Source organism: Puma concolor, chromosome A3, assembly GCF_028749965.1.
Source record: "Puma concolor isolate L17-30 chromosome A3, mPumCon1.1.hap2, whole genome shotgun sequence".
Taxonomy (NCBI): domain Eukaryota; kingdom Metazoa; phylum Chordata; class Mammalia; order Carnivora; family Felidae; genus Puma; species Puma concolor.
Genome location: NC_141669.1, coordinates 26,852,594 through 26,869,946, shown reverse-complemented (window position 1 = coordinate 26,869,946; position 17,353 = coordinate 26,852,594). Strand labels below are relative to the sequence as shown.

The following is a 17,353-nucleotide window of genomic DNA, read 5'->3' as shown; positions in this document are numbered from 1 at the left end:
AATTCCACAAACATGACCTTACTCAAATGATCAAAGAGCATCACAAGTGACAACTCACATCATGTGGCACCTGAGAGGGATACAGTGAGAAGTACAACAATATTTCCATATTATTACTGTCATAACTGTGTAACCTGAATCAAATCACAAGGAAATGTTGGAGAAACCCAAATTGGGGGAGAATCTCCAAAATAACTCGCTGGTGACCTTCAAAAATATCAAATCCATAAAGGTCAGGAAAGGAATGAAGAACTGTTCCAAAAAAAGTAAACTGAAAGGACGAGGCAGCTCAATGCTGTGCTTGGATCCTTTTGTTACAAAGGACATTGTTAGGACTACTGATAAAACTTGACCAGGGTCTCAGACTTCAAGCTATACTACAAAGCTGTAGTATCATCAAGACAGTATGGTACTGGCACAAGAGCAGACACTTAGATCAGTGGAACAGAATAGAGAACCCAGAAATGGACCCACAAATGTATGGCCAACTAATTAATCTTTGACAAAGCAGGAAACACTATGGACTGGAATCAAGACAGTCCCTTCAGTAACTGATGTTGGGAAAACTGGACAGCGACATGCAGAAGAATGAACCTGACCACTTTCTTACACCATACACAGAAATAAACTCAAAATGGATGAAAGACCTCAAAGTAAGACAGGAAGCCATCAAAATCCTCGAGGAGAAGGCAGGCAAAAACCTCTTTGATCTTGGCCGCAGCAAATTCTTACTCAACACGTCTCCAGAGGCAAGGGAAACAAAAGCAAAAATGAACTACTGGGACTTCACCAAAATAAAAAGCTTCTGCACAGCAAGGGAAACAATCAGCAAAACTAAAAGGCAACCGACAGAATGGGAGAAGATATTTGCAAGTGACATATCAGATAAAGGGTTAGTATTCAAAATCTATAAAGAACTTATCAAACTCAACACCCAAAACACAAATAATCCAGTGAAGAAATGGGCAAAAGACAGGAACAGACACTTCTCCAAAGAAGACATCCAGATGGCCAACTGACACATGAAAAAATGCTCCACATCATTCATCATCAGGGAAATACAAATCAAAACCACAACGAGATACCACCTCACACCTGTCAGAATGGCTAACATTAACAACTCAGGCAACAACAGATGTTGGCGAGGATGCGGAGAAAGAGGATCTCTTTTGCATTGCTGGTGGCAATGCAAGCTGGTGCAGTCACTCTGGAAAACAGTATGGAAGTTCCTCAGAAAACTAAAAATAGAACTACCCTACGACCCAGCAACTGCACTACTAGGCATTTATCCAAGGGATACAGGTATGCTGTTTCAAAGGGACACATGCACCCCCATGTTTACAGCAGCACTATCAACAAAAGCCAAAGTATGGAAAGAGCCCAAATGTCCATCGATGGATGAATGGATTAAGAAGATGTGGTATATATATTCAATGGAGTATTATTCAGCAATCAAAAAGAAGGAAATCTTGCCATTTGCAACTACGTGGATGGAACTGGAGGCTATTAAGCTAAGTGAAATTAGTCAGTCAGAGAAAGACAAAAATCATATGACTTCACTCATATAAGGACTTTAAGAGACAAAACAGATGAACATAAGGGAAGGGAAACAAAAATAATATGAAAACAGGGAGGGGGACAAAACAGAAGAGACTCATAAATATGGAGAACGGAGGGTTACTGGAGGGGTTGTGGGAGGGGGGTGGGCTAAATGGGTAAGGGGCATTAAGAAATCTACTCCTGAAATCATTGTTGCACTATATGCTAACTAATTCGGATGTAAATTTTAAAAAATTAAAAAATTAAAAAAAAAATTTGACCAGGGTCTCATCATGTAGGAGTTCCTCATATCGTTCTTACAATTATTAAAAAAAAAAAAAAAAAAAAAAAGGTATTTGTACTTTTTAAATGTTTATTTATTTTTGACAGAGAGAAAGAAGAAGGAAGGGGCAAAGAGAGAAGGGGACAGAGGATTCAAGGCAGGCTCTGTGCTGACAGTGGAGAGCCTGATGCGGGGCTCGAAATTGCAAATGGGGAGATTATGACCTGAGATGAAGCCAGATGCTTAACCAAAACTGAGCTACCTAAACACCCCAAAAAATAAATTTTTTAAGACATCAGTTTCATTGGCTTCATGAAATCCTACATCTTTTGTAACATTTTTAATTTTTCTTGGCAATCAATTTGCATCATGGTTATTAGTTTATTAGAATGAAAAGAGATGCTATTTAGTCACTGGATGAGAATAAACATTAGTATTAAATGGAGATGATGCCTGAATGCAGATTAATTTTGATTATTTTTGCATTAGGATGAATTCTATCTCCTTACACATTCTGTACCTGTGGAACCACATCTTATTAACTCTTATATTGCCTCTTTAAATACTCATCATAAACCTTTGCTGCAAGTTGTATTATTACCCTCTTTTGCAGATGATGAAAATGAAGTTTAGAGGTGAGATGTGATATAATAAGAAATACATATTTAGTCTTCATCCCTGGATCCTAGCATGGAGTTTCTAAAACTCTCATAACTTCCTCTAAAACTCTCATAACTCTCATGCTTCCTTAAAGGACCATCTGTTGTTATTCCTAAGCCCCTCGCACCATTCCTCAGGCCAAGATACCGAGGTGACTCCTGAAGGATGGGAGCTAGCTGACACAGGAACCAACCAGGCAGTTTTGGGGCTGAACTCTGAGCCACACTCCCACCCTCAGGGGAGGGGAGCAGGGCTGGGGAATGAGTTATTCACCAATGGCCAATGACTTAATCAATCATGCCTACATTAACAGAAGCTCCATAAAAACCCTAAAACAAATAGATTTAGCGAGTTTCCAGGTTGGTGCACCTACCACATGCTGAGAGGGTGATGCACCCAAATTCCACAAGGAGAGAAGCTCCTGTGCTCAGGATGCTTCCAGACCTCGCCCTAAGTGCCTCTGCATCTGGCTGTTCATCTGTATCCTTTATAATATCCTTTATAATAAACCACTAATAGTTAAGTAAAGCTTCCCTGAGTTCTGTGAGCCATTCTAGCAAATTATCAGACCCCAGGAGAGAGTCAGAACCCACGATTTACAGCCAGTCAGTCAGAAGTACCAGACTTGAGATTAGCATCTAAAGTAGAGGACAGTGGTGTAGGTCTGAGCCCTTAACCTAGGGCGTATGAACTAATTCCAGGAAGTGTCAGAATTGAATTAAAGTGTAGGACACCCAGTTGATATCCACAGGGAAGTGGAGAAATGCCTGGTGTGGAAGACCCACACATCCAGTGGGAGAAGTGTTGTAAGCAGAGGAACAGTTTTCCTTAGGTTAAATAATGTGGTCACAGAGCTACTAAGTGACACAGCTGGGCTTTGGAGCCAAATGAACTCTAAACCTATACCCTAAATAATACCAGAACGAACAAAATGAAAGCTATCTCATTCTCTTATATTTATAACATAGATGTATGCTTTTTAATAGCAATAGAGAGTTGGGAGAATAACAAGAATTGTCACATGAATTCTCACCTGCGTCTGCCTCATCGCCCGTTCCACTCGGCGTGTGCTTCCTCTCTCAAGTTTCGTCCGGAGGATCAAGGCTGATGTCTGAATGGCCCAAAACTTTGGTTGTGAAAGCAAAAACTGTCAGAAGAGGGGGGGCAAAAACACAAAAAGAAGGGATAAGCTCAGTGATCGCTCTCTGATTAGTACAAAACTCATTCTTCCAAAAGTATCAGAATACAACTGGAGGTTTGAAAATCTTCTCTGTAAAAAACAATAATAAAACGTGCTGTCAAGTATTTTTGTGAAGAGTGTGTTCATTTGAGCAGTCATTACTTAACCTAGTAGATCCCATCTATTGAATAAATCCCTTAAGGAACAAATCAAAATCTTTCCAGATAAAACAGTGGGCAGAGTATATCACAACAGGAATTAATAAGTCTTTCATTTCCTGAGTTATTTAAAAAATGTGAGAAAATAAACCACCTAAAAATATCCTTCTCAAATTTGAAATAAATTTTTAAAAATCACCCAAACTCAAGCATAAAAACAAACCATTAGAAATCTCGTAACTTTTCACTTAAAAAATATCCTAATTCACACATGCAAATGTAAATCAAACTTTAAGTACACAGAATGCCTAAGAATTAAGTTGTTCACTTAAAGGCAAAAGATCTTTCTTTCTACACATATTACAGAAAACAATACTAAAATGTATGAGAATGCTTTCTGGCCTTGGTTAGGGTAGTGAGTCTCCGATTTAGTTAAAATGCTTCCTAGAGGGCACATCTTAACAAAGACTGGCCTAAAACAAAACCTCAGATATACAAGTACTGGGTCCTAACCCCAGAAAGCTGTGACTGCCAAGCATTCAGAGAATGGAGTAGAAACCACTGAATATGACAACAGATGTACTGGGAAAAAATAAAAGTTCTAGGTGAGTGAAATGGGCAAAATGCATGACAATGAGAATGTATTAGGCGCTACTTGATGTAACGAACACAATTTTCACTCTGCTCCTGATCTAGAATCCAATACTGTCTCCCCATGATCATTCACAACTGTAACTTTCAGTGAAGATTGCTGCAAAACAAGGGAAAATGCTTATTTGTCTGCCAGCTGACCATATCCTTGATCATTTGCTTGTTTCCAAAAGTCAGTGTAGAAAACACCCTAGTTAATTAAGAATCCAATTAATCATTCAAAACCAAGCTGCAGGTTAGAAGCACCTGAGAAGCTTTTGCCTTGTTTTGTTTTGTTTTTCAACAAAATTTTAAGTAAATCAGATCTCTGAGAGCAGGATCTGGTAAAAGTGTTTTTTAAAACACTCCCCAGGTCATTCTAAACTGTAGCCAAGTTTAGGAACCACTAGGCTAAGATACACAGCTATTTACCTTTGGTCAAATTCATTTATAACTCCAAATTCTCATTAGAAGTTAGCAGGAAGACCTTCCATGAGCACCGCATGAGCTAACTGCCAGCCCCTTTAGGCATTTGAATTTTCAACTCCAAATCAAGACCAACTCCCTTACAATAAAAAGGAAAAGAAAGCACCAAAGGGTTCGACCGCTTGCTCTAAGCCACATTTATTAATAGCAAAAGCAGATTCTAATATCTGGCCTCTTGGTCTCTGGAACAACATCTTTATCTTGTTTTTTCAACATGCTCTCCAGACACGATTACCTCCTGGAAATGATGACACTACCCAGGAAAGAGTGGTAGAGCAACATGAGTGGAGGACACAGTAAGGAAGGCTGGGAAACTGCTTTGCTAAGGGGGAGTGGGAAGAGGAGTGAAAAAAAGCTCCACGAATAAGGGCGGAGGAGAATCAACAGAATGGGGTCTCACCAAAGTGTGTTCATTCATGGATTCACATGAGCACCCACTCTGTGCAAGGCCGTGTGCACAGGCCCCACAGACAAACTAGCAAGAAAGACAGACAAAGTGGCTGCCCTCACAGAATCTACTTTCTAATGCAACGTCTATTAGGTAATCTTATCCTTCTATAACTAACTGTGCAAATTATTTTATCCCCTTGAAATATGCTTTACCAGATTAATCTATACCCTTATCTCAGCCTTCAGTAACTAAAATCTGCAAGAAGAATGGCTTCATCAACATAAATAGGTGTATGTGGCACTATAAAGAGATACACGATGAAGTATAAAAGACATAAAAAACCACTTAAAATGTGTAACATTACTTGATCTCAAGAATTTTCAAAGGAATGAACTCTTCATCAAGTGAATCTGCAAAGTGATTCTACAACCCACAATGGGTCACATCACTGCATTTTTTTCTCTTCACCTTATTAAAGGGACTGTCTCTGTAACCCTGTGACAGGATGGAAGAGTGCTGAGGGAAGGGCTCTGGAGAATAGCACGAACATTCTCCAAGCCAGCCAGAGCTTGCTCAGAATCCCAGCTTCACCATGTGAGGTGACCGGATGGGTGACCTTGGGAAGTTACTTGACCTCCTCTCTAAAACAGCAGTGGTGACTCCCATGTCTCACGGGTTGTGAGGATTAAATATGAATAGGTAAAGCTTAGCAAGCCTCTGAGTATCCACAGAAGTGGCCCCCTCCAGGATTTCTCCTCCTGTGATACCTTCTCTCACCCCTAACAGAAAGTCACCATCCAGAGTGAACACAGGTTGATGACACTAACCTCTGATAGGGTTCAGGACATGGTTTCGCCAAAACATGGCACCTGGGCATATTGAATATTTTAAGCCCAAGGAGTCTGAGAAACAGCAGAAGCAGGAAGATCACTCCGACCTTCCCCCTGCCCCTCTGACCTGAAACAGGTCATAAAACCCTCAAGGTGAGAGATATCCTACCTACACCCAGAAGAAAAGAGCATCCTTTACACTCACTCTTCGACCTTGCACACTCCTCCATGATGCCTACTCTTCATCAGACCGAGCATAAAATACTCAGATTGAACTTTTTCAGATCTTCTTTTCCTTATGAAGCCCCCCATGTCACAAAAAAACCTATACTACATAAATCTGTGTGCTTTTCTCCCGTTAATCCGTCAGGTTAATTTGCAGACCCAGCCCTAAAAAGGTGGAAGGAAACCTGTCCTCCCCTACAGCTCCCAACCGCACTGACCACTTTGTCAATGGTGTGTCAGGACACAGATCAGCTCAGGCCACGGGCTTGTCAGAGTTAAAGCCCAGCTTTAAGGTTTGCACACCAAGTAGGGGAGATATTTTCCTGAGAGAAACAAAATCAGACTGTTTTCTGTGCTGGCATGAGAACAAGAGTTTGCCTGAGACTTTTATGCGAAGGTCAAGCAAAACATTCTCACTAAACACCGAGAATAAAATGCAATCTGACAAACGGACATTTGAAAAGCTTTAAAGAGGGAACTGGCTGGATAATGGTATCACTGAAGAATGCATATATCGTATATCTGTTTGGCCGGGAGATATAAAGACTTGGTTGGGAAAAGTCTTTCTGAAAGGAGGTAACTGCAGATAGGCTGTGTTTAATATATTTTATAGAACACTGCTGCCCACAAGGTAAGTTGATCGTAATTAGGTAAAGAAAAAGAAAATTAAATGGGGGATATACACTATAATGCTCTGCCGACTTTAGAAGAAAATGTTATTTTTAAGACATTTCTGATCTAATAGTATAGCAAGCAAACCCAGTGGAGAGAGCACCCACCTAACCATCCAAGCAGCAGGCTGGCCGGTGAGGACTCAAGCTAGTCTGTGCAGATGGACAGGCAGGGCTGACCCAGGGTCTCCACCACATCCCGGACAGGAATTAACCTTAATTCCACCCAATTTAGGACCTGAGAATGACCACTGCCTCGTATTGGATCTGTCTCACCCTTTGGGAGTCAGCTCAAACGTCACCTCCTGGGAAAGCCTTTCTCAACCATCTTCCTGCATATCTGTCTGCATCCCATGATTCTCTGCCGCTGCATCCAGGTTGGCTCCTTCAGGGCAGAGGCCCCAGCTATTCCGTCCACTAGTGCCTTACCTACAGCCTGGCACACTGCAAGTACTCAAAGAAAGAGATAAAGGGGAAGAAAAAGGAATTTTTTTTCTCTGTCATCATTTACACAGAGGCAAAACATTATGTACAAAGGTGCTTTTTCTGAAACAGAAATGTAAATGAACAGTGACTGGAGCTTATGAAAATCACCTGTTACATTTCTTTTTCTGAACAGAATTGTCTCCCCCAATGACACAACATAGTAAATAATAATTGGGTACCATGAAATAATATTTTTATCACTATAATCCAGGTATACTGTGGCTTATATAGGTTTTGTGAAGCAGCTCAGAAACCTGAACTTTACTTTAAAGTATTTTTTTCTTTATAACGATATGCTCCAAATGCCAAATAAAAAAAGCTTACATGGGCGCCTGGGCGGCTCAGTCAGCTAAGCATCCGACTTCGGCTCAGGTCATGATCTTGCAGTTTTGTATGTTCGAGCCCCACGTCAGGCTCTGTGTTGACAGCTCTGAGCCTGGAGCCTGCTTCCAATTCTGTGTCTCCCTCTCTCTCTGCCCCTCCCCTGCTCACGCATGCTCTCGCGCTCTCTCTCTCTTTCAAAAAATAAACATTTAAAAAAATTGTTTTAATAGAAAGAAAATAAGTCATTGTTAAATTGTAGTATGCAACATATTTTTAAAGAAGAGGCATGGCAAAGTGGAAAAATATACTGAAAAAAGGAACTGGATCCTAGACCAGACTCTCCAACAATTAGCTGCATAACTCCTGGGAAAGGTACTATTTTTAGACCTCATATTCCTCATGTATACAATGATGGGATTTGATTTAATGGTCTCTAAGGTTACTTTTAGCTATGATGTTTTAATAAAATCCCATTTCTTTTATAGCAAATAAGGTGCCAAATAATTCATTATGATACTTTGTAAATATCTAGAAATTAAGCTGTTTCCTAAACTAGCTTGGGTTGCTCTACCTTCCCAGACATTCTCTAAATGCCCTTAAATAAATGGATTAACTTCTTGACCTAAGATGTATCTTAGCTATAAAGAGGAGGGGAAAAAAAAGGACTAAAAGATGATCAAAGCTTATTTCACCTCCAAAATTCTGTCATAAGGAAGGGAAAACAATGACATGAATTCCCAAGTTCATCTTTGTCGAATTATGGTTAAGTTTTTAAATTAACATTAATTTGGTTGTAATTATTATAGACTTCATATTCACTACTCCACAAATAGGTTATTAAAAGCTAATTAAAGTTCTTTACTATCCAACTTAAAAGTACTTGAGAACAGCTAAACTTCTCAGATGCCAAAAATTAGTAAAATAAAGGAAGATGTTGACAAATACCAAATAGTGACTCATCAGATCATGAACAGTGGGGTGTCTTATATAAAAGAGGTTTTAATTTTTTTTTTCAACGTTTATTTATTTTTGGGACAGAGAGAGACAGAGCATGAACGGGGGAGGGGCAGAGGGAGAGGGAGACACCGAATCGGAAACAGGCTCCAGGCTCTGAGCCATCAGCCCAGAGCCTGACGCGGGGCTCGAACTCACGGACCGCGAGATCGTGACCTGGCTGAAGTCGGACGCTTAACCGACTGCGCCACCCAGGTGCCCCAAAAGAGGTTTTAAATAAGGACAGTTTCAGCACTGATAGGAAGCAATGAGTGACTGAATATACAGTACCTAAATATAGGATGATAAAATTTTTTACTAGCCTAGGATTCTAGCTACCAATTATTTATGTGAGCAAAAACCAAAATACATTAGAGATTAACAGATTATGAAGTTTTAATGACTGTTCCATGTTCATGGCAGACACTTCACTATATCTTTGTATTGGTAAGAAAATCTGGGCATTAAAAAAAAATCCTCAAAACACTAAATATAGGATTACACATGATCCAGAAATTTTATTTCTGGATATATGCCCAAAAGAATTGAAAGGAGGGACTTGAATAGATAATTGCATACCAATGTTCATGGCAGTGTTATTCGCAATAGCTAAAAGGGAGAAATAACTCACATATTCACTGACAGAAAAATGAATAAAACAAATTTGGGAGATACATACAAAGATTTATATATAAATTTCCTTATGTATAAAGAAATATTATTCAGCTGTAAAATGGAAGGAGGTTCTGATTGACACTACGACATGGGTGAACCCTGACGACCTTATGCTAAGTGAAATAAGCCTGACACAAAAGGACAAATATTTTATGACTGTGTGAGGTACCTAGAATAGTGAAACGCATAGAGACATAAAACAGAATGGCAACTGCCATTCTAGGGCAAGGAAAGGATGAGAAGCTAGTGTTTAATGGGACAGAGTTTCAGTTTGGGGTGATAAAAAAATTCTGGAGGTGGAAAGTGCTAATAACTGCAGAACAGTGTAAATGTCCCTAATATCACTGAACAGTATACTTAAAAATTATTAAAAGAGTAAATATTAGGTTAAGAAAAATTTATGACAATATAAAAAGGATATATTTTACAAAATCATTACTTACAAGGTCATTAAAAAGAACAGTCTTGGGGCGCCTGGGTGGCGCAGTCGGTTAAGCATCCGACTTCAGCCAGGTCACGATCTCGCGGTCCGTGGGTTCGAGCCCCGCGTCAGGCTCTGGGCTGATGGCTCAGAGCCTGGAGCCTGTTTCCGATTCTGTGTCTCCCTCTCTCTCTGCCCCTCCCCCGTTCATGCTCTGTCTCTCTCTGTCCCAAAAATAAATAAACGTTGAAAAAAAAAATTAAAAAAAAAAAGAACAGTCTTACATTCAAGTTCAGTGTTGCTAAAGACTTAAAAAGAAAACCTAAGACAAAAAAATAAGCTCAAACTACTATTTCACTGTTTCTTTTTCTAAAGTCACTAATGATATTTGGATGAAACATCTTATATGCGTATTCAACATCTCCCAAATTTCAGAATTTGTCTCACAAAAAAGCTGGGCTATTTTAGTGCATGAAAATATGTCTCTGTATAATTAAGTTATAGTAAACACTCTATTTTTAATCTTCTCAGTTTCTATTTCCTCCAAAAAATACATTTTTTTGAGGATATCAAATACTATACATTGCTAATTCTTACAATCTCTATTTTGCTTCTAATATTTCACTTATTTCTCGGAAATGTTCTGTAAATTTCTAAATATTTGTATCTAAAGTTGGCTCTAAATAAGAGAAATTACTACAAGGCTGATAACAGGAGAGTCAGCTTCTTGTTCTGAGGGAAATACAGTTACAACTCAACTGTAAAAGCCTGGACAACAGTGTTTTTTTTGTTTTGTTTTGTTTTTAGGAATTTAATCACCCTATGCCCATCATGACAAGTGCCCTCCTTAATCCCCATCACCTATTTCACCCACCCACTCCCACCTCCCCTCTGGTAACCATCAGTTTGTTCTCTAAAGTTAAGACTGTTTCTTGGTATGCCTCTCTCTTTTTTCCCCTTTTCTCATTTGTTTCTTAAATTCCATATGAGCGAAATCATACGGTATTTGTCTTTCTCTGACTGACTTACTTCAGTTAGCATTATATTCTCTAGCTCCATCCATGTCATGGCAAATGACAAGATTTCATTCTTTTTTATGGCTGAATAATGTCCATCTATATCTATATCTATACATATCACTTCTTTATCTGTTCATCTATTGATGGACGCGGGATGCTTCCATGGTGTAACTACTGTAAATAATGCTGCTATAAACATAGGGTTTATGTATCCCTTTAAATTAGTGTTTTCATATTCTTAGGGTAAATACCCAGTAGTGCAATTGCTAGATTGTAGGGTAGTTCTATTTTTAACTTTTTGAAGAAACTCCAATACTGCTTTCCAGAGTGGCTGCACCAGTTTGCACTCCCACCAACAGTGCACGAGCGTTCCTTTTACTCCACATCCTTGCCAACACCTGGTGTTTCTTGCATTTTTTATTTTAGCTGTTCTGACAGGTGTGAGGTCATAGCTCTTTGTAGTTTTGATTTGCACTTCTCTGATGACAAATGATGTTGAGCATCTCTTCATGTGTCTGTTGGCCATCTCTATGTCTCTTTTAGAGAATTGTCTGTTCATGTCTTCCACCCATTTTTAATTGGACTATTTGTTTTTGGGGTGCTGAGTTTTAGAAGTTCTTTATGTATTTTGGATAGTAACCCTCTATCAGATAGGTAATTTTCAAATATCTTCTTCCATTCTGTAGGCTGCCTGTTTTGTTGTTTCCTTTGCTGCGCAGAAGCTTTTTGTTTTGTAGTTCCAATAGTTTATTTTTCCTTTTATTTCCCTTGCCGAAGGAGACATATCTAGAAAGATGTTGTTACGGCTGATGTCAGAGAAATTATTGCCTGTGCTCTCTTCTAGGATTTTTATGCTTTCAGGTCTCATGTTTAGGTCGTTAATCCATTTTGAGTTTATTTTTGTGTATGGTGTAAGAAAGTGGTCCAGTTTCATTCTTTTGCATGTTGCTGTCCAGTTTTCCCAACACCATTTGTTAAAGAGACTTTTTCCCTTTGGATATTCTTTCTTGCTTTGCTGAAGATTAATTGACCCTAAAAAGATGTGCGTTCATTTCTGGGTTTTCTATTCTGTTCCATTAATCTATTGTCCACTTTCGAACCAGCACGATACTGTTTTGATTACTATAGCTTCGTAGTAGTCCAGAACTGTGATGCCTCCAGCTTTGCTTTGCTTTTTCAACATTGCTTTGGCTATCTGGGGTCTTTTGTGGTTCCATTTTAGGATTGTTGTTCTGGTTCTGTGAAAATGCTGTTGGTATTTTGATAGGGATTGCATTAGATGTATAGATTGCTTTGGGTAGTATAGTCATTTAAAATATTTGTTTTTCCGGGGCAACTGAGTGGCTCAGTCGGTTAAGCATCCAACTACAGCTCAGGTCATGATCTCACGGTTTATGAGTTCGAGCCCCACGTTAGGCTCTGTGCTGACAGCTCAGAGCCTAGAGCCTGCTTCAGATTCTGTGTCTCCCCCTCTCTCTGCCCCTCCCATGCTCATGCCCTGTCTCCCTCTGTCTCTCAATAATAAATGTCAAAAAAATTTTTTTAATATTTTTTTTTCCACTCCATGAGCATGGAATGTCTTTCCATTTCTCTGTGTCCTCTTCAATTTCTTTTATCAGTGTTCTACAGTTTTCAGAGTACAGGTCTTTCACCTCTTTGGTTAGGTTTATTCCTAGGTATCTTATTATTTTTGGTAAAATTGTAAATGGGATTGTTTTCTTAATTTCTCTTTCTGCTGCTTCATTATTGGTGTACAGAACTGCCAGATTTCTGTAGATTGATTTTGTGTCCTGTGACTTTACTGAATTCGTTAGTATCATGTCACGGGCACACAGTGAAAGTTTTACCTCTTCCTTACTGATCTGGATGCCCTGACAACGGTTCTTCAGTAGGATTTTATTCATCCTGCAGGAGAGCAAGCTGCCGTCTTTCTGAAGGCAAGGAGCACACCAACACCCTTAAAATTTCCCTTAAAATGGAAATCACTCAAAACCCAAATTAACCTGTGATCATTTCCCCTAAGCTTTCTGGTAGTGCTCAACCTGCTGATGCACAGCTTAGCCACTCGCCCTTAAAAAGGCACAGATATTATTATCCTAAAGTCTGATATGTGCAATGCAAACAGCTGGCACTGGCAAACAGCTGATGTGCACTGGCAAACAGCTGATGTGCACAGTAGCAAGCTTCCCCTTGCACAGATACTCAATTCATTAGAATTCTTCCCAAGTAATACAAACCCATCTATGTCCCTCTATGTTTAAACCATGTCCTTGTAGACTTCAGGGTATCTGGCAGCTCCATCCTGATATTTGGTGAAATATTTAAACAGCATTAAGTTGAAAATAACTGCTTATACATTACTGTTAGAACAGCATACTGTTCTATCTCTGTTGTACGAGAGAAATCCTTACAACCAAAAATGTTACATTTATTTGTCTTTGTTAAGATAAACAAAATCGGGCGCCTGGGTGGCTCAGTCGGTTAAGCGTCTGACATTGGCTCAGGTCATGATCTCACAGTTTGTGAGTTCGAGCCTCGCGTTGGGCTCTGTGCTCACAGCTCAGAGCCTGGAGCCTGCTTCAGATTCTGTCTCCCTCTCTCTCTGCTCCTCCCCTGCTCATGCTCTGTCTGTCTCTCTCTCTCAAAAATAAACATTAAACACATGTAAAAAAAAAAACCGTATAGAATCTAGATACATGGCAAAAATGTGTTGTGAGAATAAGCTTTGATTGATGCTTCTGAGTTTTTTTGCAAGAAACTGTCACTTTTTTCATATAGTCATGAGTAGGTCATCCTGCATCTTAATGCTTTTCTAGCATTGATAGGTTTAAAGAAATAAATCAGATTATTCCCAAGCAAAGCACTAATGTAAACAATAAGTTTGGAAGTTCATAGTTTATCTTCACATAGATTACTTGGAAGAGAGATTCAAACACTTAATACATCCACACAAGAAAGTGGAATGAAATTATTCACAGTCAGAAAGAAATTATTTTATTTTTTAGTTTATTTATTTTGAGAGAGACAGAGAGATTGTGAGTGCGGAAGGAGCAGAGAAAGAGGGAGAATCTCAAGCAGGCTCCACACCTCAGTATAGAGCCTGTGTGGGGCTCGAACTCATGAAATCGTAAGATCATGACCTGAACCAAAATCAAGAGCCGGACACAATCGACTGAGCCACCTAGGTGCCCCAGAAAGAAATTGTTTTTATAAAAGAGATTCTAGTTTGCTTAAAATGTGCTGAGAAAGGGTGCTTTGTTAACATTCATTTTCTTAAAAATACTCTTCTTTCAGAATATTCAAAGAATGACCATTGCAACTCATCTGAGCATGAATGTCAATGCCCTATGGGACTCTTTCCATGTCTTTTTCAGTTTGATGTGGTGAAGAAATGGCTAATAATCCAATTTTTCCATTAATTAAAGCACTGCTTTTAGGGGTGCCTGGGTGTCTCAGTCAGTTAAGCATCTGGCTCTTGATTTCAGCTCAGGTCATGATCTCATGGTTTGTGAGATCAAGCCATGTCAGGCTCCATGTTTGCCGCATGGAGCCTGCTTGGGATTCTCTGTCTCTCTCTTTGCCCCCCCCCCCCCTCTCAAAAATAAACTTTAAAAAAAAGTTAAAAAAAAAAAAACATTGTTTATATAATTTATATAAGTGCACAGTGAATTTTCACAGACTGAACAGACATATGTAACAGGCGCTCAGATCAAGAGACATTACCAGATTCCTACTGTCCCCCTTGTGCTCTGTTCTGGTCACTCTCCTGCCCCTCTGGCAGGGTAACCACTGTCCTGACTTGTAACCCCAGAGGTCAGTGTGCATGCTTTTCTACTTTATACAAATATAATCACAGAGTATTCCTTTGGATCTTGTTTCTTCTGCTCCACATTATTGTGAAAGATTCATCCACAGAGTTGTAGAATATTCATGTTATTGCCACATAATATTCCATTACATGAATAGTTTATTTAACCATCATATCACTAATGGGCATCTATGCAGTTTCCACTTTGGGGCTGATACAAGCGTGCTATGGACATTCTAGATGAACTACCAGCATGTGTGGTTCACACACTCTAAGACATGTTCTTCAGGTGAACACGCACCAGTATTTCTGCTGACTATATACTTAAGAGTAGAATCGCTATGTCATGGAGCATGAAGACGTTTAGCTTTCCCAGTTCCTGCCAATCTTCTAAAAGGTTATTCCCCTCCACACTCTTACTAGAAATATTAGAGAGCTCTTGTTGCTTCACATCCTTGCAACACTCAACACAGTCTATTCTGAGTTTGAGCCATTCAGGTGGGTATGTAGTAGTATTTCATTATGGTTTTAATTTGCACTTCTCTGATGACTCATAAAGTTCGGCACCTTTTAACTATGTTAATGACCATTTAATGCTTCTTCATTAAGTCCTATTGAAGTCCTTTGTTTTTTCTATTGGGTTGTCAGAATTTTTCTTAATAATTTGTTAACTATTTATATTTCCTGAACACAAGTACTCTTTTTGTTGGAAGAGGACATTATTTATATTCTTGACAAACATTCGTGTAACACATACAACATGCTGGCAAGGCACCAGTCTAAGGGCTTTACAAATATTAATGGTATCTTTTGATAAAGAGAAATGCTTAATATTAACATAGTCCAATTTATCGTTTTTGTTTTATGGTTACAGCTTCATTGTACTGTTTGTCCTAAGGTCACAAAGATGTTCCCCTGTGTTTTTTTCCTCTAAAAGTTTTACATTTTTGCTTTTCACTTTTATAAATTCAGTCTGGAATTGATTTTTGTATATACAGTATGACATAGGGGTTAAGACAGCTTTCTTAGATATGGATATAAATCATCTAATACCATTTATTGAAAAGCCTACTCGTTTCCATTGTACTGCAATGCCAACTTCGTCATAAATCAGATGAACCGTGTCCGTATGGATCTGTTTCTAGACTCTCTATTTGTTCTACTGGTTGTTTCGTATTTTCTTATGTCAAAATGTCTTAATTCAATGCTTCTCAAACTTCGAAGTGCGTAAGAATAACGTAAAGAAATTGTTAAAACACAGACTCTCTGACCTCAACCCCAGAGATTCTGATTCAATAAGGGGTTGAGATGGAGTCGGAGAAACTGCATTTCTAACAAGCTCCCAGGTGATGCCGATGCTGCCAGTCCAAGGACAGCCATATGGTAAGCAATGATCTGGATAATACAGTTTTATAACAGGGCTTGGTATCTGGCAATGTAAGTACGCCAGCTCAGTTCTCCATGTCTGCCTTAGTGAGTCCTAGCCCTTTACATTTCCACATGAATTTTAAAGTCAGCATGAATTCCACAAAACCAAAAAACAACAGCAACAGCTACTAAAACCACAAAAAATCAAAACTCAGGGATTGTGTTAGGGATCACATTCATTATACAGGTCCACTCAAGAAGACTTGAAATTTTCAAATGCTGAGTGCTCCATGATAGCAGATGCCCCATTGGGTTAAGCTTTCACTGATTTCTCTTAATAATGTTTTACAGATTTTAGTACAGAGGCCCCGTAAATCTTCTGATAGATTTATTTCTTGAAACTTCCTGTCTATGACATTATTGCAGGTGCTATCTTTTTTCCTCTTTTTAATGTTTTTTAAAATTGTGGTAAAATACATACAACATAAAACTTAGCACCTTAACCATTTTTATGTGTACAGTAAAGTACATTTACACGGTGGTTCAGCTGATGTCCAGGACTCTTTTCATCTCGCAACGGAAACCCTGTACCAATAAACATCCCCAACTCTCTGCCCCTGGAAACCACCACTCTACTTTCTGTTTCTGTGAATCTGACTATTCAAAGTACTTCAGGTAAGTGGAATCGTACAATTGTATACGCTGTCTTTTTTAAGTCCATTTATTTTTACTTGGAGTCTACGAATTCAAGTAATTTGATGAAACATCACCCCATGGAAGTATGACATATGCTGGTTAAAAATACAGTATAAAACAAACAAAAAAGAACCTTAAGAAATTTGGTATGTTCAACTAGCAGACCTTTGAGAATCAGGACACTGCTGAAGAATGTTGTGTCATTTGCAACCAGACATTTGTATATGAAATGGAATACTCGCTACTTGTGCACTTCAGGGCAAGGGTCAGAAACCACCAAAATGTGAGTGATAACATTTGCATGGCTGTTTTAAGAAAAGTTCTCTCGTTTCTCAACTCTCATTGACCAAAATCTATGAAAGGCGATTCACTGATCCAGTAAGCTTTTGTAAGTGTATAATTTTCATGTACTCTTTACAATATTACTTATTAGTAATATGACTTATTAATACTTATATCATAAATTTGTAATATATACTCTAAATATTTACTATGACTATGAAGGTTGAA

General features: G+C 38.8%; 1 protein-coding gene across 3 annotated transcripts in view; it reads right to left on the bottom strand.

Annotated features, from left to right (window-relative positions):
- Positions 1-17,353, bottom strand: part of TTC27 (tetratricopeptide repeat domain 27) — a 188,365-nt gene that overhangs the window by 112,765 nt on the left and 58,247 nt on the right. For all 3 annotated transcript variants that reach the window (XM_086700346.1, XM_086700347.1, XM_025927411.2), the window contains exon 10: positions 3,516-3,629. In XM_086700346.1, coding sequence (XP_086556472.1) covers positions 3,516-3,629 — 114 coding nt within the window. The remainder of the gene's footprint in view (positions 1-3,515; positions 3,630-17,353) is intronic.